The sequence below is a fragment of the Phoenix dactylifera genome, unplaced genomic scaffold, assembly GCF_009389715.1.
Source record: "Phoenix dactylifera cultivar Barhee BC4 unplaced genomic scaffold, palm_55x_up_171113_PBpolish2nd_filt_p 000528F, whole genome shotgun sequence".
Lineage (NCBI taxonomy): Eukaryota > Viridiplantae > Streptophyta > Magnoliopsida > Arecales > Arecaceae > Phoenix > Phoenix dactylifera.
In genome coordinates this window covers 183,533-208,849 of record NW_024067938.1, presented here as the reverse complement: position 1 = coordinate 208,849, position 25,317 = coordinate 183,533, and the positions used below count along the sequence as shown (strand labels likewise).

General features: G+C 37.4%; 1 protein-coding gene, 1 long non-coding RNA gene and 1 other non-coding gene across 4 annotated transcripts in view; 1 reads left to right on the top strand and 2 right to left on the bottom strand.

Moving 5' to 3' along the window:
• The window catches only part of LOC103702655 (transportin-1), a 38,120-nt gene extending 20,900 nt beyond the window's left edge, over positions 1–17,220 (top strand). Inside the window, exons 19-29 of one of the 2 annotated variants that reach the window (XM_008785169.4) lie at positions 9,019–9,102; positions 10,671–10,778; positions 12,581–12,682; positions 12,772–12,834; positions 12,909–12,983; positions 14,944–15,015; positions 15,093–15,217; positions 16,147–16,198; positions 16,274–16,342; positions 16,430–16,489; positions 16,569–17,220. In XM_008785169.4, coding sequence (XP_008783391.2) covers positions 9,019–9,102; positions 10,671–10,778; positions 12,581–12,682; positions 12,772–12,834; positions 12,909–12,983; positions 14,944–15,015; positions 15,093–15,217; positions 16,147–16,198; positions 16,274–16,342; positions 16,430–16,489; positions 16,569–16,652 — 894 coding nt within the window. In that variant the 3' untranslated portion in view covers positions 16,653–17,220. Of the gene's footprint in view, positions 1–9,018; positions 9,103–10,670; positions 10,779–12,580; positions 12,683–12,771; positions 12,835–12,908; positions 12,984–13,074; positions 13,373–14,943; positions 15,016–15,092; positions 15,218–16,146; positions 16,199–16,273; positions 16,343–16,429; positions 16,490–16,568 lie in introns of those variants that run through there. The other variant, XM_039119319.1, reaches the window with a different exon arrangement.
• Positions 986–21,733, bottom strand: LOC120106329. The gene is made up of 3 exons (XR_005508514.1): positions 21,720–21,733; positions 5,767–5,769; positions 986–1,824 (listed from the first exon to the last, which is right to left on the bottom strand). It is a non-coding gene; the product is annotated as an uncharacterized LOC120106329 (long non-coding RNA).
• TRNAW-CCA lies at positions 3,943–4,017 on the bottom strand. The gene has a single exon. It is a non-coding gene; the product is annotated as a tRNA-Trp (tRNA).
• Positions 21,734–25,317: the final 3,584 nt, after the last annotated feature.

Genomic DNA, 25,317 nt, shown 5'->3' with positions numbered 1-25,317 from the left:
CTGGATCAATAGACCTAGGGCTCCGGGTATGTGTTTCAAGATAGATCTGTAAGACATTTTAGGTCTACAAAGTTTTCATCTTGTAACTTCACATTTCTTATAAAATCTATTAATTGCACTTTGAAACCATGTCATCAATGAGTTGTTTTCAGGGCATGAATGTTTGAGCTTACCAAATACTCTTACATGCTTAGGACCCGAACCTGGACTTGACTTGTAAACTATCCAAACCTGATTCATGTAGGGTAAGTGTTTTAAAGCACTTGGACCTGACCTCTAGACCTAATGGTTCTGTTGAAAAGTCTCCTGCCCGGACTTGGACCTGGCCCAACCTGGTTATTGAATAGGTATGATTTGGGTTAAAATTTAGATCCAAACCCTTGTGGACCACGTCGAGGCTGGAAGGTGTGCATGTCATACCCAATAGCACCCCTATTTTAGGTGATTTGGTTCTTGTTGGATCATATTCTGCACAGTTTGGTGGATTATACTTAGCTAGTTAAAATGAGTCTTAAATCTTTCTTAAAACAAGAAAACAGGGGAAGAATTGGTGTGGGAGGGGAGGGGCAAACTGAATATTAGGAAGCAGATCTGAACTCACAAGGCTACCCATAAGGTGCACGATTAAAAAAAGGAAAATTTTAAAACTAGGTTTGATCCATTCATTTGAGTGAACACTTCCAAACTTGACTAGATGGTTTCCAGATATTGATATGAGAGAATTTGAAAGGCCCTTAACAAGAGTGACAGGACGTCCTAATTGATTTTTTGATGTGGTTTTAGCAATCTCCAGGAGCAAGGTCAGTGTATTATAGTGCTGATTTGGCGGCAAACCTTGGGGCAAAGGTATGTTAAAAATTTGGAAAGACATGATCATATCCAATAGTCAGATTATCGAAATGCTTTTCAGATTGCCTGGGGCTCTTGAGTGAATGCCTACAATACAGGGATGGGCTCTAATGACACTAATTTTTGGAAATAAGTGAAGGAAAATGTGAAGGTATATTCTCTTTAGGGCATCAGGTTAATTGCTTACATGAATAAATAAGTTTACTTATAATATCGTGACAGTATGATGTAGGGGAAAAATAATAGATAGAATGTGCAGAAAACATGAAAAAATAGCATATTAAAATTTCTGAGATAGGGCTCCCTCATGGCATTCTTGCTCTTGCATTTCAAAGTCGAATCGGGATTCCATCTAGCGAAAGGTACCGAATGGAACTTGTGAATGTGTATGCCGAACGTAGGACTCTATAAAGTAATTTAACAGCAGATAGACACAAGTTATGACAACCCTCACACGAGAGCCAAAAAGAAGGCTTTCATTAAGATAATTCGCCCATACAATAGAACAAGGAGAGCAATCAACGCTATGGCTACTTTAGGACAATTCCCGCCTTAGGACCCCTACTGTGACAACAGCTACTACGCATCCCAAATCAGAAAATGCTATCGACGAAACATGGGGTCGAATAGGTCCAACAGAAGCATCCTCACAAGCAGCCAAAGATAGGCGAGGAAAAAATTCCGTTAAGATGAAGCTTCGTTTGGTGTTGATTCTAGACTAGACTGGAAATAACCCGATGAAACTGACCTGCTTTCCTTTTCTTCATCGGCTCTATCTAATCCAATATATTTTACTTGATCTTACTCTTTACACGATGACTGCCCTTTTGGGTTTTTTGACCTTATTATCTATTTGCCGAAGAGGTTCATTCTCCTCACTCAGGAAACTTATAGTTTAGGTGCTTTATCTGTCTTTGGTTTCATCGCTTGTTGTTTCGTCTGGTTCAATAATACCGCTTATCCTAGTGAGTTTTACTGGCCCGGTTTGGGCAGCTCTTTGGAGAAGGACTTAGCCCCCCGTGAGGTTGGTAACAGTACACCCTCATCAGAAGTTCTGTTAGCTGAGATTGCCTCTTTGAGGAGAGAATGTGAATCTTTGAGAACCCTGGTGAAAAAAGAGGGCCGGGACAGCTCTGAAAAGGAAGAAAAAGGAATAGAATCGAAATCTACTTCTAAACCTGCGACTTTCTCTGACTTTCGTTCTTTCGACTGATTGCCTTCCGCCCGGAAAGAAGAATTTTTTTGAACCATGGACTGAAAGCTCCTCGTTCCGAGCCCAAGAGGCGAAAGCGCTGGAAGTAGCTCGAGAGATGGAGATAGGCGAGCCAAGCGAGATCCCGAGTCCACCTCTATTCTACTTTCCTCTCCTGAGACTTTGTCTTTGCCATCTGCTGATGACTCTCACCCTCCTCGACGTGTCTCGTGTCCATCGTCCCCCAATTACGATAGTCAAACGAACCAACCCGGGGCCCCCAACCAAAGGGGAATGAAATGGAGAAATGATCGGAACGATTGAGGAAAGAAAGAGAATGGTGGCCCCTTTCGCCCAGGGGACCCCGATCAATCACCTTGCCAAAAGCCAAAAACAGAAACGGCCCCAAAGCTAAAAATGCGATATACCTTCCGAATATGAAAGGAAAGCTGCTGACTAAAGGTTACTGAAAAGCTAAAGCTGCAGCTATTGCCGATTTTCTTAGCTTTCACTATGGCTACCGAAGTTTCATCGGCATTGGTACCGCCACATCTTGGTGGCCTATAGTCCTGAGGGCATACTACCGCTGCCCTTTGAGTGGAGGGAAGGAGCCCTCGTCCCCTACTTAGGTAAGTAGGAGGACTGAGATTGTCTACTTTTATTAGCAAGGGTAATTCTCACAAAAGGAAAGTTTCTTAAAGGAAACTTTCTACTCTTTATCGTGCAATCAGAGGGGTTCTCAAACGGTGAAGCCTTGTATTCTCAAACGGCGAAGCCTTACCTTGCCTCCTTTCATTCTCGTGTCGTGAGATGTTTGGTCAAGTCCTATAACGAGCGAAACCCTCGTTTTGTGTTGCTGAGACATGCGCCTAAGGAGAAATTGCCACCGAAGTGAGCCGAGGAGCCGAGTGACGTGCCAGCGCTACTACTTGATTGAGTGCCAGCACGTAGCTGTGCTTTCAGCATGCCACCTTTTGGCTCGCTCTGTATACTCTACTCGTTCCCTTGCTTTCGTCCTCCCATTCATGCATGAAGTTGTCAAAGGGGCTTATTACTTACCAAACAAATCCTCCTACATCTATATATAAACGCTGGTTCATCAAGAATACGCAAGAAAAGCACTGGGAGATCAAACAGAGTCCTACTCTTAGGGAAAGCTAGGTGTTTACCAACTACAATCTAGAAGCAGTCACTAAAGAAGGTAGGATACGGCAGCCTTGCTTTCTAAGTACCGCGAGAAAGCCTTGGAGCGAAAGAGGCGCTTCTTGGACGGAGAGGATGGTGAAAGGGAAAGACCGAACGAGAAGTAGAGTCAGTGTAGGAAGGGAAGATCATCGTATAGAAAGAGAGAGCAAGAGCGATGATGAGAGGGGGCGAACGGAAGTTTCATCATTTTCTAGAGTGAGATGCGTTCACCATTCTTATCTTACCAAATCAATAAAAACTCGAATTTCAGTTTTGAATCAAAAAATCAAAGTAATAAAAGACCGTCGTAGTCTATTCTCTGGGCCCTTTGAATTTGTTCCCCTTTTTTTATCAAAGAGGAAAGAGATTTTAGACACTTATGAAGCTCTTGCGGAATGCAATCGACGTTCGGTTCGAATAACGGTTGACGAAGTGGGAATTCTCCTATTCTAGGCGGGGCGGGCCATCCACCTTCGAATGGTGTTGGTCCGTAGGACCGTGAACGGATTCGCCTCTGGCCTGCCTTAATCGTTTTCGGAAAGCGCCTTCCCCTTTTTGGTTGGTTTAAGGGGCGAGAGGGGGCACCACTTCCAAGACTGAAAATCCAATGATAGAAGAATCAACTGCTGCTCCTGCGCTTACTCCAATCAAAAGGAGTGAACATGAACCTGAGGAGAGAGGTCAACAGCGGCAAGGATAGGAGACAAGAACAGAATCACGCTCTGTAGGATTTGAACCTACGACATCGGGTTTTGGAGACCCACGTTCTACCGAACTGAACTAAGAGTCATTTTTCATTCGTGGTCTAATCAGACAACATGTTGCTTCTAACATAGGGATTGCTAAAAGTAAAATTCGGAGACTGCCCTTTAAAGCACAGTTTTTGAAATCTTCTCCCCGGATTCCCCTCTAGGATGGCTTCGCAATGGAAGCACTTAGTACTGAATGAATGGCAAGGCAAGAAAACTCCAACCTAGTCCAGTTATCTTTTAGCTATCTCACTGAACTAGCAGGGAGAGATGGCAGGGAAGGGCATATGTTTGCCGTGATCCCCTGAAACTTGTTGCTTCTCCTCAGTTTTAGAGAGAAAGAGCTAGGAGTTACCCAGGCGGCTGAGCCATCTAAGCATGAGCAATATAAGCGGATGTTTGAGTTGCTTTCTCAATTGATTGTGGATTGACTTAGCGTTCAGTCTCTGAACAGGCTCAGATGTCTGCGCCTGAAATTCCTGCCACGATCCATCCCCTTTGGCTCGCTAGCTGCGGAGTTCTTTACCTTGTCCCAGTAAGCGCTCTTTTCAATATCCGGTGTGTTCGTAGGAGCTCTAAGCCTATCCGTTGTTGAATAACCGGTGTGCAGATGAATAACCGCCGGCTAAGCTTACTTTTTTGGGGTGGGAACTAAAACGGATTTTTTTATTGATGCACCTGACTCGCTTGACTCATTTCCATTCCGGAGCATCTTAATCTTAAGTTTCCTTTTTATCGAAAAAATCCCATTATTGACTCACTATTCATCGAACCATACGGATCGATCTAGCAATGATGGAATGTATATTCTGTTTACTGAATCACATGAAATTTCAGCCAAGCCTTTGGCTAAACTGGAGGTTTCTAGAGTTGAGGAGCTAAAGACCTTCTATGTTCCTCCTTCAGGAAGAAGGGGACTAGTCCTTCCGCTCGAAAGAAAGCCATATTATGGCATGACTTGTCGACTTTGATCAAAGGAGAAACGGAGCAGAGATTAGATCCAGGAGTCTAAGCCTTCTAACTCTCGTTTTAAGCTTTCATTGGACTCAAGGACTTATCAAAGAGGAGCTAACCCTACTCATGCTAGTTCCCTATTACAATCCCTTACTACAGGAGGTTTTTCCACACGAGCTCCCGTTCTGCGGCGTGGTGGCAGGACCGCTAGGGGATTGGCTCCGGGTGTAGGTAGGGTAAAATCTGCAGGGGTCATGCAAATACATGGGCCCCTTCCCTTCTGCCGAGTTGTTTAGAAGGCGTCCACATAGGAATTTTAGACAGACTGAGAGGCAGACTCTTCTCGTTGATTTCTTTCGTCTTTGGCCCGAAATCGAAAACGTCGACAGTGAGACACCCCTACTATGTACACTATGTACAAGGCTTCTTTGAGAGCTGCGGCCCTCGACTGAAAAAAAGAGGGAACATAAAAAAAATGCGTTCTTACCTTTTTATATAAAATACCTACTTCTCTAAGTAAAGTAAGAAGACAGACAGAGATCTTGATTTGGAAAAGACTGAGCTTGCAAAAAGAGTTTACGACTGGCTTTTGATCGTAGAACGACTTGAGCTTGGGGATCAATGAGAGAAGAAGTTAGTCAGAGCGGGTCTTTGCCAAAGGAATGGAATGGGACCCCTTAGATAAGGATGCAGTGAAGTTCGATTCCAAAGGAGCTACCAAGAAGGGAAAAGTCAAAGTTACTAGGACTCATTATGCGATCGGGGTCCACTTGGTCAATTTCTTGGTGGAAAGAGGTCTTATACATTTGTCAAGTGAAGTGAGCTTTACAGAAGTACCGGCTTTTGCTATTAAGGAAGGAGCCAACTCAGAAATGGTAAGCCAAAGGTTCAAGCAATTCTTTAATGAGGCCTTGACTGAGCTCAAACTGGAAGCAACTAGTTTGGAGCTCGCCTTGAAGAAGGGCCCCTCTGGGGTTCTTTTGTGGAATAGAGTTTCAAGGGCTCCTGGTGCAGGAACAAGTCTTGTCTTCAGCTAGAATATCCCTGAGATTCGGGGGCAGGTCATCCCCATGCATTAGGGTTTTTTCAAAATGAATTCTCCGAGGGGAAGTAGCTAGCAAGGAAAGTAAATGCCTTTTTTTCTCCTGAAGTTGTCGGAATTATTCGTAATAGAATATTGGCTACAATTGACGAGGTCTTAGCTTTCTTCCACTGAGGATGATTGAGGGCTTCTTCCAGGTATCTTGGTGGAAGAAATTGCTGAAAGAAAAGCTTTATAGGAAGGAAGCTTGATAGGACACAAAGTGATTACTTGTTGATCATATGTTCCTTAAGTTCTCATTCAAGTTTGATTTTTTTCCTGGTTTGCTATAGCGACAAGCGGCAAGTCTATAGCTTGGACATTCAGATATTTGGAAGTGTTCAGTGTTAGTATGTAAAGATAAAACTTTAGAATTTTTAGCTGTGCAAAAGTAATTCCGGAGCCTGAACTTCTTCCACATGCTACAATTCCAGCACAAAAAACCATGACTAAAATAATTATCCAATAAATTTAATTTCCATCCACTCTACCTCTCTTAATGATAATTTAGCTAAATTATAATGATAAGATGAGAAAAGAGTAAAACAAATTATTTACTTGGTAGTAACAAAGAATATCTAAGTAAAATGATGCTCTATCTCTTTTCATCTGAGAAGAAAATAAGGGAAGGGTAAATTCTTTGTTTTTTTTTTTTTTTTGAGGAAAACTTATTCTGTTCTGCAATCATAACATTAAATGCTCAGGTGCATGGTATGCTGTACCGGTCGGACCGAGCGTACCGTATCCGTACCGATGGATACCGGTATCGGTACGCCAATGTCGGTCGGTATGCCTGGAGTATCGCATACCGTACCGTACCGATACTCGGTACGTCTATACTAATGCGGCACCGGTAACGGGTTCGGTACCGGTACGGCGAACCTTGCTCAGGTGTATACTATGTTTGAACGTGATCTTCTTGAGTTTAATGTATAGGTAAAATAATAACCTTACTCAATCTAGGACTTGTGAAAACATATTTCTAAATTTTAGTTTTATTTTTTGATCTAGGAAAAATAGTTTCAGACATTCAGAACGAAATCTTTAATTGAGGGCTAAACCACCAGCTGTTACTACATTAGCCTTGCTGTTACAAATTCTGTTTTCGTCTAGTTACATTAAAAAAAAATTGTTGAAGGGGTGATAGTTACTGTGGTCATAAAGTTTCTCTACCACAAGATATTTTGATTCCAAGTGTATCTGATTTAGCTTATGTTTAAGAGGTAAAAGGACCGTTTTTCTTTTTTAAAAAAGAGGTCATCATGGTCTAGCTGTATACTATTGATCATTCAAATTAAAGCTAGCCAGATTGGTGCCTAGCTAATTACTGTTGTGGTAATGTCAAATGATAAGCAATGTAGTTAGCTGAAAATTTCTATGGGCATTAGTACTGACTATTAAAGTCCTTGTATGTGTTCTGTAACTTCCCTTGATGCAAATCTTGTCTCCATCTGAATTTCTCTTTAACAAAATAGGGTGGGATTTCCCTCCCCTTCCATCAAAAAGAAAATAATCTTGTCTCTATCTGCCGAAGATTTTTTCTGCGTCACCTCCATCAGCATAAAGTTCATAAATGGATATCTAGGTAGTTAATGCACAAATACCAGCAGGAAGTATTCTATTTCAAAAAGCTTCAGGAGTTAGATTAGCATGAATGGGTGATAAAATGAGTCATTACAGAGCTTAAGTAGTGGGATTGGTGAAAATGGGTAATAAATCATTACAGCGATTGAGAAAGGAATCTTTTCAAAAATCGACTTAATTTTATACTCTAGAAGGATTTAGCATGGAGTCAGTTTTTGGCTTGAGCTCGGTTTGCTTGGTTAAGAAAGAAGCCGAGCTAGATTTAGGTCTAGCCTCGAGCTCGGCTCCCGAAATACTAATATATAAATTTAACTTGTATTTTTTAATTGTTATTATATATAATAATTATTTTTATAATTATTAACATAAGTTAATATAAAGTATGTAGAATAGAATGTATTCTAACTATAAGTTTAGAGTGTAATCAAGATTTTACTCCAAACTATAGAAATGAAAGCTTTGAATGATTCTGAAGTCTCACTAGGTCTCTTAAGCAAGCTGTTCATGAACAAATCAGGCGCAGCTCCAAGTTAAAAGATCTAGTTTGAGCTCGGCTCGATTAGAAAACAATCTGAGCTAGAGTGAGCTTGGTTTGTGTTCTTCTCATTTCCACCCCTATCATGAGTTGTTATTTCTTGGGCTTAGGTGGAAGGGTTCCCTGTAAATTTGATTTGATGAAGTATCTGATTTTGCTGGTGGACTCTGATGGACTCAGCATTTCGTTCGTTCATAATCATAAAACATCTGAAATAGAAAAGAAGCCCTTTGCTCATGGTTTGTGGAGGGATACAATCTTTAATGTGGATAGTTTTTTCATACTTGCTCTTGTCAATCCTTATGGTTCTGATTTGTCTATTCATCAAAATTTCTTTATTCCAATAATATTTCAATTAAAATATGATAGCTCTTAATTTGCTTGAAAAATCAATATTTATGTTTGAGAACACTTTGTGAATCTTTTTTCGTTTTGTCTGCTCTAGGCTACACGAGCCGAGCCCAGACATGCTTTGGGTGGCTCAGGCTTGACTTGTTAAATGTGTGAATCAATCTCAAGCCAAACATAACTTTTAAGTGTTCAAACTTGATTCTTTTCCTAATCAACCAGCTTGAATGCGCCTGTCATCGAACCAAGCTCGAGTTTCTACTTATTTTTCAGTCCTGGTGTGTTTGGGCTTGGTTTGTTTATGAGTCAAGCCTAAAACTGAGGCTTGAGCTGGCCTTATTTTCTAATTGAACAACTTCAAATGAATCTCTTATTGAATCGAGTCTGAGTTGTTCATGAACTGCTTGTTTAATTGCAGTCGAATATCTCCCTCCCACCAAACTCCCTTCCCTGCCTCTTTCTTTAGTGTGTGAGCATATGCAGATTTCTTTGATGGTGATCTAAAAGAATTCACTTGTTTGAATTATACTCAAATATGCAGGCTTTGGGACCAGGATTTTCTCAGTTTGCTGAACCAGTTTTTCAGAGGTGCATCAATCTTATCCAGATACAACAACTGGCAAAGGTATTTGGCTCTATAATTTTATTTTAATGCTGCAATTTGACAAACCCAAACCGGGTTATTATTAGATAGGTGTTAGTAAGTCCATGCTATTCTGTGTAAAATGTATCATATTTTATGTCTAAGCTGTCCCTTTGAAGTTTACTTTGATGCTGAGTACATATTCAATTAGTTGCATTATGTCATATTGATTATTGCCTCCAAAATCTTGGATGGTTTCTCTTTCCCATCTTTAACTTTTTGGTAAAAACATAAGCTCTAGCTTTTCTGGCATCTAAGTTATTGAGCCCGTGGTTATTTTAAATTTCAAAGGTGAGAATCTAACTCTATTAATATAGGCCACTTGAGCCTGCTGCTGGCGTCATTTGATATAACACAAGCTATGTTCATCTAGAAGAATATGAAGTTGGATCATCTTTAGGTTAGAGAGATCGAGTTTCATGTTAGGTTGGGTTAGATTAAGATTAGGTGCATCAGTGGTCTGGCAGGGCTTGGGTCAGTTTATAACTGGATCCTTCCTACATCTATTGGATAGATAATGAGGGAGAAGCCTTCATTCTTTCTTTTTCTTTCTTAAATGAATAAAACTCGGATATCTTCTCTAGTTGCTAAGGAGAAGCCTGCTAGGAGTCTTTCATATGGATGAGCAATGGGTGCTACAGTTGTGTATTATGTAATAATACATTTAGAGTCATTGTAAGTTATGAGAATGTAAATTTGACCTCTGACCTTTTCCGCATGTATGTATTTGCGCTATTGCTGTCATTTGTAGATTCATTGGCTTATTGCAACACTTCAGAAATATTAAGGCTTGTTTGGTGTTGCTTCTGCATTGAGAGAAGAGAAGCCAGAAATAGGTTTTCTAGATTCTTCTGAAAGTGCTTTTCCGAAATTTCTGTCCTGTAGAAGCACTTTTTAGAGAGTGTTACCAGACATTTATTTATTTTTTTTACAAAATACATTTTTGCTTTAAAAGTTGCAAAAGTACTTAATTAAGCAAAACCGAACTCACTTCTAGTCACATCACAAGACAGCATTTTGTGATGGGTATGGTAAATAAATTTAGCGTACAACTCTCTGATAGGCCGAACTAATGCTGGTGATTGCAAATGCAATTCTATTGTAATACAATACAAGTCATGAGACTTGATATAAATTGGCATGTTGTAGATAGTCCACTAGACTTTGCCAAAATAGTGGATGGTTAGATGATCTGATCAACATGGATAGTTTTGAGTATTGAGACTTCGTTCAAATACTTGGATTGTGCATGGATCAAGTCAGTCTGCTGACGAATTCATACAAATGCATACCTGTTTAACAGAGACCCAGTTCTCCAAGTTGATTTAGTGTACCAGTTTGCCTTTAAGTTCTGATCCTCCTTTGTGACTTTCTTCTGGAGGGGCCAAAAAAGAAGACATGTGGAACTGTAATGATAATAAATCTTTCACCAAGGGTTTTGAAAGAATACATTTAACTGTATGTGACAACAGGAGTCTTTATTTTTAACAACCATGGTATGATTGGGATTTTAATTTCAGTCACCCTGATATTTGATGCTTTAAATGCAGGTTAATCATGTTGTGGCTGGTGTCCAATATGATAAAGAATTCATTGTCTGCTCCTTGGACTTATTGTCAGGGCTTGCTGAAGGCCTCGGCAGTGGGATAGAGAGCCTGGTAATTTTTTTCTTCATATTTTTCAACCACATTGATTACATTCATCTTGTGTAGAAGCATGCTTTGAAGGTGCTCAGAGTAGTAATCCCATTATGATATACAAATAATACTTTATTGGTTATTCCTTGACTAATATAGAATTGGGCTGATTGGCACTTGGGGCCAAGGTCCGCAATCTCAGTCCCGGATACTATATCGGTACCTTATCGGTTCGGTTTGGTATGGTACGATGCACTTATGTACTGAAATAGCTCTCCAACCATTTTTCTCAATTTCCATCTCGGTATGGGGCGGTACACTTCGGAATGGGGCGGTATGCCTCGGTACAGATGGTACGGAGCTTGTACTGACTTAAAGATGTGTTTTGTACCTATTTTTGCCGGTACGGTATGATACGCTCTGTGCCGAGCGGTATGGGGCAGTACGACAGACCATGCTTGGGGCAAATGGGCCCCACCCATACATTTGTCTTGGTTGAGCAACGATACATTGGTCTCGGTTGTGACGTTTCAGGAAGTTTCATGCTGAAATTATGGGCTGTCACAGCCTAAATCCACATTATTTCAGACAAGAACCTCGATGGACCAACCAGAATTAGTTCATGATGATGCTCTATATTCGTGATTACTTGTACATATGTGTAAAATATGATTGTATTCTCAGGATCTCATCGCTTGTCATTTGCTTTATTCTGATAGCTTTACTTTATATTACACTTGAAACCCATAAGTTGATGTTCTGATTCATGAAGCCCCATTGTCCAGTTATGGAGTCTGTAATGTTGTCAAAGTAGCAGCCCTTTTTGGGCAGTTCTTGTTTTTGCCATCTGAATTTGAAAAGATGTATCATATGCTTTAGAATCTCTTCCAATCTTCCTTGTTTAAACCAGTCTGGTTTGAAAGCCTAAATTTAGACAAATATGATTCAGCCAATTAGTGTAATGACCAACAATATTAGGTTAGTAAACTCCTTTTGTCTGGCCCTTAAACTTAAAGGGCCAGTCTTTTCTTTCTTTCTTTCTTTTTTAAATTGCTAGCCTGTGATGTAAAGGTTGCATATATCCTTGTCATGACCAGTTGGGTTATGGATCAATCTGTGCTATATATAGCTTCCTAGAGTCAAACCTTCCAAGCTTTCTTTTGCTTAAATAAATGAAGCTGAACTTTTAACCTGGAAATAGAACACCAGCCTTTGTAATTTAATTCCTTAATTTTATATGAGATTTGAGGCTTTAATAGTCCCTATTAATGCTTGTGATTCTGTATGAATTGCTGTATCTCCTACCACCAATTGAACATATACTGTAGCTGTGCATCAAGTATCCAAATTTATTTTTGATTAGCGGTCAAGAAGCTTCAAATCTTAGACTTTTCTCCAAGATATTACCTTTGATTGTACTGTGTGTATTTTATGGCCTGCCATATTATTCATTTATGCTATTTGTTCTTGTTGCTTAACTGATATCAAGGATGCTATAATACAATTGTTGGTTACTGTCCTTTCCTCTTAAATCTTAAATTAGCCAACAATTTTTGCATTCATAGATGGTGACATCCATCCATGGTCCATGACCTATAATATATAGATCAATAACTTTGAGGGCTAGGTACCCATCGCTAAACTCTTTCTCAGAAACTCGTGTTTTCATCCGTTGAGCATGAAGCCCATAATATATCATCGTTCAGATAGCAAATAGAAACTAGGATCGTATATCAAAATATCAAATTATTCTGGTATAGCTATACTTTCACATGAGGCGTATAAAGACACTCCAAAGAATTTATTATTATTATTATTTATAGGTTGCACAAAGCAATCTGAGGGATCTACTTTTGCAATGCTGTATGGAAGAAGCAGCTGACATTCGGCAAAGTGCGTTTGCACTTCTTGGGGACCTTGCAAGAGTGAGTTGAAGTCATTGTTTTTCATAGCTTTAAAGCCTATGCATCAGAAAGGTTCCTTTCTGAGTTTTACATTTCTGCTTTGCAATCAGGTTTGCCCTGTACACCTTCATCCTCGTCTACAGGAGTTTCTTAGTGTTGCGGCCAAACAACTGGTAGGACATACTCTTGGAACATTAGAAATCCATACTTAAGTATATATGATCCTTAAATGGCTCTGTCATTGCAGCTTGGTTCCGCAGTGAAGGAGGCTGTATCAGTGGCAAACAATGCTTGTTGGGCAATTGGGGAACTAGCGGTCAAGGTTGGTACACCTCACAATATTATGTCCAATTGAGAACTAATCTCTTTCTATGATTGCAAATCTGATATGTTCAGCATACTCCCATAAGCAGTTGGCATCTCTGTCTCCTGGAAATTTATGATAGAGACTGAACATTGCCAGTCTTATAAAATGCTATCTTAGGTATAATGATAATCTGTTGGTCTGTAATTACAACAATCGCTCAAAATATTGTTGTGTGCACTGTTAATTCTACTGCTGTTTCATTGTAAATAATTCCTTGAATACTGTTTTTGGTACAAGTCAGAATGAGATGTTTACCTTTTATCATGTGAACATGGATGGCCATGGCTCAAGTTTACCTTTCTGAAGATAATGCGCAATAAACAAGCTCCTCTAGTTGATAACTGTTGCATCACACATCATATAAGATTTATCCATGAAATGTGATAGTGCCATATATGAATTTTATTTAATTGTTGCCATCAAACTTGCCCAACTCATATTTAGTGTTCTCTAAAATGCTACAGTATTTATAGGTTATCAAACTTTTCAAAATTAACAAATAAGAACTAGAACGTCATCCTGTTCTTTGAGCTCTTTGACCTTAGATCTGACTCCTCCTTTTCAAAATTAACATCGGAGGATCATCGGAGGATAAATGAGAACTCTTGTAATAGTGAGTAGGGACTTGAAGCTTATTTGACCTTAGATCCGATCTCTAGAGAGAACAGCCTGCCATCCTGTTCTTTCGTCTACTATTATTTCCTTCAGCTGTAGAAATCTGGATGATCTTTTATTAGCAAACAACAAGGTACACGGGAGAACTTGGAGGTTGGAAAGAAGAAAAGTTGGGGGAAAGAGAAAAGAAATACTGTCATGCTGATCTGACTGAAAACTCTTCTCATCTATTGTTGGATTAGGTCAACCACTAGATGAAGGTATATAATGACTAAATACCCCTATAGAAGAGCTAATTGCAGAAGGGATTAAAGATAACTGCTATATTACAATATTTAACATAATCAGAATTTCCGTTTGAAATTTCACTTTGCCTGTCCTTTGTTGCATATGCGTGAATTCTTTGAGGTTTTTTTCAAGGAGTTCTAAATTTTACTCTCCTATCCTCTCAACCCTGTAACCAAGCCAACTCAATGTAATCTAAATGCTTGATTTTTCACTTTCCCCACTTTTTCTGGAAGAAATATCATTAGGTTCTAGTGTACAAACTTGTTCCCAAAAAAATATGTTGTCTTTGCAACTGTCTAAAATTCAATTCTTTCTTTTTTCCTTCGGTATCATATTATGGTTATTATGTGCTTCTAGATACCTTATTCTTTTATCAGTTATTGGTTTTGCTATCATATATCTGAAGAAACCTGCAAAACATTTTAAGACCAAATATTTTCTGGACTGCTTTCTTTAAAAGTTGTTTCTGTGCACAACTATGACTAGCATCTAAATTATTTTCTACAGCATATCATTAAATTATTCTCTACAGCATATCATAGAAAATTCCTATATCCATGGGAGGGAGTTATTGGAAGTATTTGAAACTCAAGGTCCTTAGATTACATTGAACTGCTGCAGCTCGCAGTCATACACCTACTATGTCAGTCACTCTCTTCTTTATAAACTGATGTGCTATGTGAACTAGCATTAGGACAGCCATAACATGAGGAACCTACGTGGAAATTAGTTGTGTATGTTATATGCAGCTTCCTCATGTTTAATGTTTTTTCTATTGAGTTTTTTTTTTTTAAAAAAAAGTTCTGGCTGTCTAGTTTAACCCTTTCTTATAAATGATATCTACATAATACATAAAAAAAGGTAAACCTTAATCTGTTTAGTTGGACACCATTTGTTTACTACAAATTGATGGTATTTCTATGTTTTAAAAATGAATGTTGTTGACCATCTATTTTTTACCTAGTAATAGCAGTACAAATTCTAAAATCTTGTTTTCGCTATTGACTTTCAGGTTCGTCAAGAAATTTCTCCTATAGTGTTGACAATAATTTCATGCTTGGTTCCAATTCTTCAAAATGCAGAGGTGAGTTGTTTTTTTTATATTGCGATTTGTTAAAAATGTTAGTTTAATTTGCCATTTATCTTTTCTGGTGAGGACAGGGTCTCAACAAGTCACTCATAGAAAACAGTGCAATCACTCTGGGAAGGCTTGGCTGGGTTTGTCCAGAGCTTGTAGCGCCACATATGGAACATTTCATGCCGTCCTGGTGTGCTGCTTTATGCATGTAAGATGCTCTTTCTTTTTACACCTGGATAATTGGGTTCTTTATTTTTAGAACCTTATATCGAAATGTTTTTAAATGTTCACAAGACTTGCAAAGCTCAGTTTCAATCTTCCAAAATACTTCTTGGAAGTGGGAGAAAAATGTAGTGAAATAATAAAAGATAAACATGGATTATCCATAATAAAACTGCAAACCATAATTGTAACTTGATTTAATTGGTAATGTTGTGAAATTTTAGGATTTGTAACTGGAGAGACATGAAGAGTTAGACCAGAGATGTGGATATAATTGAAGACTACAATAAATTAACACACAATAAATTAATCAACACTCTTGAACCCTTCTTTAACTAGATGGTCCACCACTTTATTAGCACTTGGTCATACATAAGAGTACAACACCATGCCTTCTATAATGGGCACAATATAATTCTTATGCCATTTAGGTTTCCCTGTTCGTCTGGCCATGTAAAAACACTAATCCTGGTTACATACCCTACCGATGATAGTATGGAAGTTCTCTCTACAAGGAGGTTTTGTTTATTTTAATTTAAAGTCCCTTAGTTCATTCATCCAGAAAAGATGGGAAATATTGTCCACCAGAATTGTGTTTCTTTCTGAAGAGTAACCCCAGCCCAAATGATTCCTAACACATTTAGCAAATTTAGAATGAAAAAGAAAAGCCCTAGACAATTGAAAAAAGGAGAATGGCAAACGTTGGTTGCAGTTTTTAGATTCAAAATTTAGTCAACTATTTTTATGAGTATCCAAGCAAGGTTTGGAGGTTGAGTTGAGACTTGCACATGGATGCACAATATCTCTTGTTTCTTTATGGTGATGAAGGTTGACACTTGAACAGCTGTTTGACAAGCCACCATTGGCTTCCTTTTAGCTTTATTGGAAGCAACTAATAGAGATCCTTGATCACAGGATACGAGATGATTTTGAAAAAGAGGATGCATTTCGTGGTCTTTGTGCAACGGTACAACTTCTTTCTGCATATGTTAGTACAGCTATTCTAATAACTATACATGCTGATTTTTTGTGACTTACCTAGGTGAGAGCAAATCCATCAGGTGCTGTAGGATCGCTAGCCTATGTATGCAAAGCTATTGCTAGTTGGCATGTGAGAACTTTGTACCTCTTTTCTAGAGACATTTGATTCTCGAAACTTGAGATATCTTTTGGCTGATTTTTATTTTCACTCCCTCAGGAAATAAGGAGTGAAGATCTACACAATGAAGTCTGCCAGGTTTTGAATGGGTATAAACAGGTAGTGACTTATTTTAGCATATATCTTACTCTTTTTGGAAATTAAATTATGATTAAAATAATAAAATCATTTGCTGTAGATGCTTGCAAATGGAGGATGGGATCAGTGCGTGGCCACACTTGAACCTCCAGAGTTGCATAAATTGTCAAGATACCAAGTATGACGGTTCATCGGGACAAGCTCTCTTCTCTTGATGGTATCATATTTCCGTCTTGCATTTGAGATGGATGAAATAATGGACCCACGACGTCTGGATTGTCGAGCTTTAAGAGTGAGATTTGCCCCAAACTGTGTGATTTACCACTACAGTGGTATGGGAATAGTCATTGTTGGACGTGTACGACACTAAGGACAAAAGGCAAGTTGTGTTTATATGGGTCCAAGTGGTGCGGCCGATCGAAGACTGTTGGATCCCTTCCGTTATATGCTCATAGAATTATTAATTTGTATTGTTTCAGTGGGCTTGTTTTTGTCTGTAATTCCACTGATCCCCCCCCTTGAAGGCATTCCTTGAGGTTTGAAAAGGTTTTGTAATGTAATTTTAGTCAATTGAGGTATATACGTATTGTCTTGGGTGTAGCCATTTTTCAACATTTATCGTATTCAAGTTTTGATGCTAGTTAAAGAGTATGTGGCAGAATTGGTCTCTTGCAACTCTTTTACTTTGTAATTATTTTGTACTTGTTTTGAATCATTAAACCAAGTTTAAGGCAGATTCGATCCATAGCATTGCGTTCAACTGTTGAGAATGCAAATGTTTATATCATGGGATTGATTATGCTCTTGAAATGTCTTCCTCTCAAATTGGAACTTAGTAATCAATTAAAGATTCATCATGCTGATTATGATTATCCTTCTAAAATTCCTCGAAATCAAAAATCCTGTGTTTTGGTGTTTTTGGTCTATACAAGAAGTGGGTCCGTATAGATAAAATGGTATGAGATTATATTTTCCTATAATTTAAGTACTGACTTTTATTAATTTCTATTGCGACATGTTTCCTTGTCAATAATTAAGATTTGGATGCAAACTCAAGTTTATTCATTATAACTCCCAACCACCGCGACAATGATCGCTGCTTAAAAAAATTATCACGCAATGTAAACTCTATCTATCTTATCTATAAAATTTATTTACTATTTGATTATATATTTTCAATATAAAAAGAAAAAGTAACAGTTCAGTTTTCTGTTTGATACAAAATTAAAGAAAAAAATTACAGTACATTTACTGCATTTGGATGCTTTTAGAAGTTTACTATTTAAAATAAAAAATATAAATTTTATATTTTTTTTAAATTATATACAAATGTACTTATTTGTAAAATTTTGCAGCATTGGAATATAAATCAATGTGATTTAAAGAGTAGTATTGAATGTAAAAATTATACATATTTCTTAAGAAAATAGAAAAAATCAGTTATAATAATTTTATTACATATAATTGTTTTCTTAATTTTAATTTTTATATTTTTTTATTTACAATTGTCCATTTATTGTCTTGGTTGGGACTACAACTGGATAATGGTATTATATATAATAAAAATATTTAATATGGTTTAATTTATTTTTTGATATATGGAGATTGTTCTTACTTATCTGGGCCGGTGAAATGCCATCCGACCCCAATAAAAGCATCAAGTAGCTTGCAGCTTAGTTGAGTGGCTGTTGATGGCTGGATTTCCTCATTTTTGGGTTAGTGAATTTCTTAGTTTTTCGGTCAATGGGATATCTATTTTAGGTTTAAAGCATTGTCTTTTATCTACAATATAATAAAATATAGTACTACAGTATACTATTAATTTATCATATTATATTATATCATATAATATCATATTATATTATATAGAATAATATGATATGAATATAATATCATATATTGTAATGTTATAACGTATGATATGACATGATATAAGTAATTTAATATCATATAATACATTATGTTATATTATATTATTATCATATTAATATTGTATAATATTTTTATAATAATATTATTATACCTAAATACATGATGTAATATATTATAAAATAACATAGAATATTATTATAGTCTAACATGATCTAATATTATCATAATATATCACAACATATTATTCTTATATTCATATTATTTTAAAGTATATTACACTATAATAATATAATATAATTCTATTATAGTAATTTAATAAACTATAATACATTACGTTATATTATTATCATATTAAATAAATTATTATTACCATTATTTTTTATAATAATATAATACCATTAGAATTATAATATGTAATCTTAATATATTATAACACAACATAAAATATTATTATAGTATAATATGATGTAATGCTATTATAATATATCATAATATAATAATCTTATATTTATATTAGATACTATTATAAGAATACAACTTTATTTTATTATAATAATCTGTAGTTTTGACTTCCCTCCAATGACTAGCTCCCGTTTCTCTCTATCTGGCTTTGTTATTATTACAGTGTCATCTGCAATTATTTAATAATAGTATTATATTACTATGCTATGATAATATTATAGTATAATGATATTATAAAATATTATTATATTTTCATAATAAATATATAAATTATTATTGATTATATTATCTAGATTAAGATATCAAAATAAGTAATTTATAAATTAAGAATACTTTATTATAATATTTTTTTATAAAATAAATAGTTAGATAATTGAAAGTATAATGCACTATTATGTTCTTCGTTGTTGTTCTATTACCATAGGCACTTTAGAAACACTTCAGAAATATACTCACTAAATAACATGCAGCTTTTCATTGAAAAGTCTACAAGCAAACACTTTATGGTCCAAAACTCTAAACCCCAAAGCTCTACTACCTACTGCAATGCCAAATAGGGCCTTAATCTTAACCATTAGACATCAATGTCAGCATTATTATTGCAGATGCATCCTTCATCTCAACACCATTATTTTAATGCACGGTTGAGGAAGAAGATGCAGAAGAATGCCGTTGGCTCTTTTACTATCTTTGTAATAAGGTTGCAACTTGGTGGATGAGGTCAAGTAGATATTATAACAATGCTATATTAAATAACTATATTATAGTACTATTACTATAATAATATCATATAATATTATATAATTATTGTATTATATTATTATGATGAAAAACTATGGGTATTTTCATTCTTGCAAAATTTTTATAAATATAAAATAGTTCTTCGACGTGTCTCAAGTAGAGCTTTTACCAAAAAGCTCCAAATTAGAGCTTTATCCTGACAGTTTTTTTTTTCTCCAGCTTTTGAATGAGTCCTAAAGCTATTTCAAAATTTTTACCAAACAACTCAAAATTATCCCAAAAAAAAACTTTAAACCCTCTAAGAAATTCTTCTTGATACTCGAAAAGTGAAGCTAGATGGGGCCTAAACTAAGACCGAGTTAGCTTGCTATAATAGATGAGCTGAGCTCAATGTGGTTGGCTTAGCTTGTGACGAGCTTAAGCAAGTCCTGCAACATTCTAAATTACGCTCGAGCTGAGGTCAGTTTGCTCATTTTTATCATAGTTCTAGCCTAAACGGCTAAACATAAATGATTAATCTTTCATTTAAATAGCTTAGGCACTTTTTTAAACTCTGTTCTTGTCTGCTTCTTCTACAAGTGAAATAGAAATCTTGAAAACCAGACAACCTATTTCTACATGAGGGGCCAAATCTTTCCTAAAATGCAAGGTTTGAAATCCCACATGATCTTATAAAGAACGACAACCAAGACAGTAAAATATCATATTGTAATGACTTCATAACTTGCCCAAGCCAGCATATATCTGAAGTAGGATCCGTGCACACCAATCCCACTTAAAATATGATTTAAGTTCCACTCCAAATATTGCTCAAATAAAGTTTGAAAAGTACAACAAAACATAAGTAAATTGATTTATTCGCCATCAACTCCATTAGTTTTTCCTCACTAATTGAAACTTAAGAAAACATAATATTGCTGCGACTTGGATGCTCCAGGTTTATTGTAGATTAATAAATAGTTCTAAGAGTCAAGAAGTCAAGTAAATCATATATAATTTACCTTCCACTTGGTTTAATGTGCAGCTAACATGACTAAGTTAGATATTATGATCTAACAAATTGTATGATCCGCAACAAGGACATAGGTTAATTAATTATAAGATTCTGAGAACCATGGTTGCTCATGCTTTAATTGCCTTCTGGTTTCGTTGTAAGTGGTAACAGGAAGATATGAAGTTCGAAAACTAGTCTGCGAGTTGAGGTTTGGATTATGTTGTTGTAATATCAGCGTTACTGAAATTCAATTAGTAGAAGAGAATTCCCAAAAAAAAAAAATCAAATTATTCCCAAAAATGGTCGGAGAATTCCCAAAAAAAAATCAGATTATTCTGCTTGTGCCTCAATAGAGAACCAAAATGGGATAAAAAAAGAGAAGAAAGCCATCCGATCAGCAGATGGCCAAGATTTGACTATTTCAAGAAGAATAAAAAAAGAATATTTTAATTCAAGAAGATTATCTGATCTCGTAAAGTTAAACAGCAAGTAAGACAAAAAAAAAACTTCCTGAAACAGAACAGTCAAAAAGGAGAGCAGACCTTCTCCAACCTATTTTCGATTTCTTGGGCTTGATGACGTCTGGTAGAATGGTATTGAGGAAGAGCCTGACATACAAGAGGGAGAGGATTTGATGAAGCGAGAAATGAAGCACAATGTTCCTGCTCATCATCTCTTTTTCATGCTGCCTTCTAATCTTGTAAATTCTATATTCTTATCTTGTTCTTAATAAAACTTCGGGTGGCTTCTGCCTCCTTACCGTTAAATAATAATAATAATAATAAATAAAATATCTGATCTCAGGATCTAATCTCCAAAACCCCCAAAAGGAAAAGAAACGAAGTGCATCAATTAACCGATCAATCAGGAATCAAGTCTCAACATCTAGATTCGGAATCAAGAAAGGATGATCTCGAGATCTAGAGTCAGTATTAAATCAAGAAGCAACGTACTTCAACGATGAAGAAAGAACGACGACCCGAAAGATCCGAATCAAGAAACAATCAAGAAAGAACAAACAAACGGAGTAGGAACGATGATCCGAAGAAAAGAAAAAAGAAAAACGGATTAGGAACGATGATACGAATCAAGAAACAATGATCCAAACCAAGAAACAATGACAAGAAAGAACCAAAACAACTATCAAGCAAGAAGAATAAACGATGACGGTAAGAGATCAACAGATCGGAAGACCGCACCTCAAGCTCTCCTCGCTAATGCTTCTTTCTTCTCAGCAGTGGCTTTCCCCTTCTTCGCTTCTTGCTGAAGGCCTGCAATGGATCCCAGAAAGGTACCCCCATCCCTGCGATGATCGCCATCCAGAACAAAGCCATCTTTCCGAGATCCTTCAAGTTCCTCTCTCCGCCATCTGTGATAGAAGAGAAGAAGAAGAAGAAGAAGAAATGAGAGAAGAAAAGGAGATCAGGACTCAGGAGAAGGGAAGGGGACTCTCCAGCCTCGCTCTGGCTCTCTCGCGCTCAAGACCCCTCCGGTTCTAGCGAAGGCCATTTTATAGGCGAGACAGAGAACAGGAGAAGCGCGCTGGCCGAGGGCGGTCATAACGAAATTTGCTTTTTCCCTATGTAAAAATTTAATCAAAGCCTCAACGGTGCACTAATAGTAAAAATTTTGAATTAGATTTTTTTTTTTTTTTTTTTTTTTTTGGCTAAAGTGGATGATTCATCCGGTTCCAAGACGAAAATATCTAATAAAATCAGAAAACAACTAGTCCAGGAGCGCCCAAGACAACTTTCTCCTTCTAACTTACAGGGCACCCCCAGAGTGACTAGCTATATACGAGGCCATCCAGTCTGCGGCTCCGTTAGTCTCTCTGAATACGCATGGGGCTTGAAAGACCACACGACCACCGATCATAGTCCGGATGTCTCGAAGCAGGGGGTGGCACCTTCCTGCGCCACGGTGCTCATGTTATGTGATGCTTCCGTCAACAAGATATTAAAAAATTAAAATATCCATATCTTTATGATTGAGAATGGTACAATAATTTTTTTTAAAGATGACGGTATATAAATATAACGAGGGCAGAATTGAGGAGATCTTTTAATAATTTTTCTTTTAAGCTTCACCATGTTGCAGTGGGCATTAACCTCTGATCATCTTATGCACCATGGCTAAGCCTGAATTTTATGTCACACTTACATCCGATGTTGGGTATCAATCTCATAAGGCTAGTTATCAAATACTTGCACGTGCCATCAATACTTTGAACATAATCATAACCAAGTAATAAATGTTATATAGATAGAATAAATAACTCCATTAAAATATACAAGTATGAAAATTTAATTTGATTCAACATAAGTCCCTCTATAAAAATCATGAAGACATTTTCATCATAATAGCTCATGTTTCATGTAGCATAATTGCATATACAAGGTATCAATGCCTGCTAGAAGAAGAGAGCATGTTGGATACTTCCTCTTTGCATGCAAACTTCTCATCCCACTTCCAAAGTACAACATTTCAGGACCTAATACTATATCTAAGTGGAGTGACAATTAACTTGAATTCAGGGCTTCCAAATCTATCCTTTCTTTACCTCCCTTCTAAATTATTACTGGAAGATTTCTAGATTCAAAACAGAACATCCTCATTACATTCTCCCCAAAAACTACACCAATATGTTGAATCTAAGCAAAATTATTTATCTTGCGAGTAAATCAAAAGTATCGGTCCCATCAATTTCAAAATTTCTTCTAAAATTTTAGTATTTAAAAATTATATTTTTTTATCATAATTCATCATGGTTGTTCCGAAAATAGAAACCCTAATTCTAACATCATCATTGGGTTGACCTAACGAAAGTACCTGAAAACTCGATTGGTCTGGTCAAACCAAAATTCATCTGATCATGTTCACACTAGGATATAGGGGTTTCGAAAGAGATCAGGGGTGATTATTTCTAACAATATCTGAAAGGGACAAGCTGGGGGCTGGCGTGCTGCCCGCTGACCATAGGTCAGGGCCTTTCACTAGGATCAATCCAAAATCACAGAGAGAGGTACCATATTAGATCTAACATCTTTATAGAGAGTAGAGAAAGAAAGTCTGATGGAGAGAAATATAAGAGAGAAAGGATGGGGAAGACAGAGAAAGAGAGAGAACCGGGCCTCTCTCTTTAGCCAAGGAATAGGAAAGGAAAGATAAAGGAGTGGTTGTGGTGGTGCCTAGGTCAGGAGAGCAACGACCAACCAACAGGCAGCCGACAGTGATCGGCGGTCGGCAGTGCCCAAACCCATCAAAAATAGGGATTTCAACCCCTTAAACCATGAAATAGAGGTATCCGACCGCCGAAAACTTTGACCATGGCCATGAGCCACCGCAGGCAATTAAGAGAAAACCTCGGTGACGAGCACCGGCAGCGGAAATAGCCGAAACCGAAAGAAAAATGGGTCGCTACTCAAAATAGGGGAAACAGGGATTTGCCCCTTCTCAGCCAAAATCTAGCGAGCCCCAATCGACATTGGGGTTCCCAAGGATTCGGAAGAAAGAGGAGAGGAGTAGCTCAAGGGGGGCAGGTCCTTACTTGGTTTCCGGCGAGGATTGATCGCGGCAATGGTGTAAAAGTGATCGATGCTCGAAAAGAAAAATCAAGGAAAACACCGGCAATGAGCTCTGATCGAGGTCGGTTCTCCAGTGAGGATGAGAGAGGAGTCGAGAAAGACCTCTAAATAGGCCTGGGTGCGACTGGAAACCGACCTAGAGTCGGGTTCCGTTCGATGATTTTAGGGAGGAAGAAAATCCCAATCGAGAGTCTCTTCCCAACTCGCACGTGCATAGCATGTTTCAAATTTTTTTTTTTTCGTTTTAGGCCAAGAGACTGGCCAGTCAAGTGGACCGAGCCCAGTTTGCTGGGTTTTACAATAAGCAATTGACCTCCAGTATTAAAATCTATCATCCTCGTCCAGCGATCTGTTAGCTTGGCAAACAACCTATGTTGGGCAAAATCTTCTCATGGCAAAGGCAATTTAACCCCTCCGCGCAAGTGAGCACGAGATTCCGATAATTCCATCACGTGCGAGACCGTTACTGCATGTCTCTTGGTTGTTACTCCATTTTGGTAAGTTGTTACGACACAATCATGAGTTTGTTAGGATTCAATCCTAGAAGATTCGGAATCTTGGCTATATATAAACCTAGAGACCCTCTATAAAAGGCAATCAATCAATCAATCCCTCTCCGTCCAAATGAGCATATGGTTCTAGCAATTCCATCACATACCCGATAGTTATGGTATGTATGTTGGTTGTTATTCCACGTTGGCAAGTTGTTATAACACAATCCCAAGTTTATTAAGGTTCAATCCTAGAAGATTCTGAATAAACCTAGAGATCCTCCATAAAAGGCAATCAATCAATTGATGAAGCATCCTCAAATACCAGTATTACTATAATTATTCACTCTATTTTTTTATTTTTTCATTTTTTATAAAAAAATTCGAACTCTGTTGGAACCATTCTAGTAAGCTCTCCGAAAAATATGTCTATGGAAACAGCGCGCATCATCATTCGGGGATCGGAGGCAACAGAGGGACATCCAGACTAGCAGCTTGAGCTTTTAGATCCCCACCGATTTCTCCATTATTTTTTTTGGGTGCTTTCTGGTGCCTCTTATCTCTCCATGACGCTGCCCACTTCCTAGTCCACATCAGCCACATTACCGCCCTTCGATCGCGGTCTCCGGCTCCCAACAAGCGTTTTAAACCCGGAGAGGGACTCCAAGATCCGTTACCGGTGAGACGGTAACTTTGGTAGGCTAC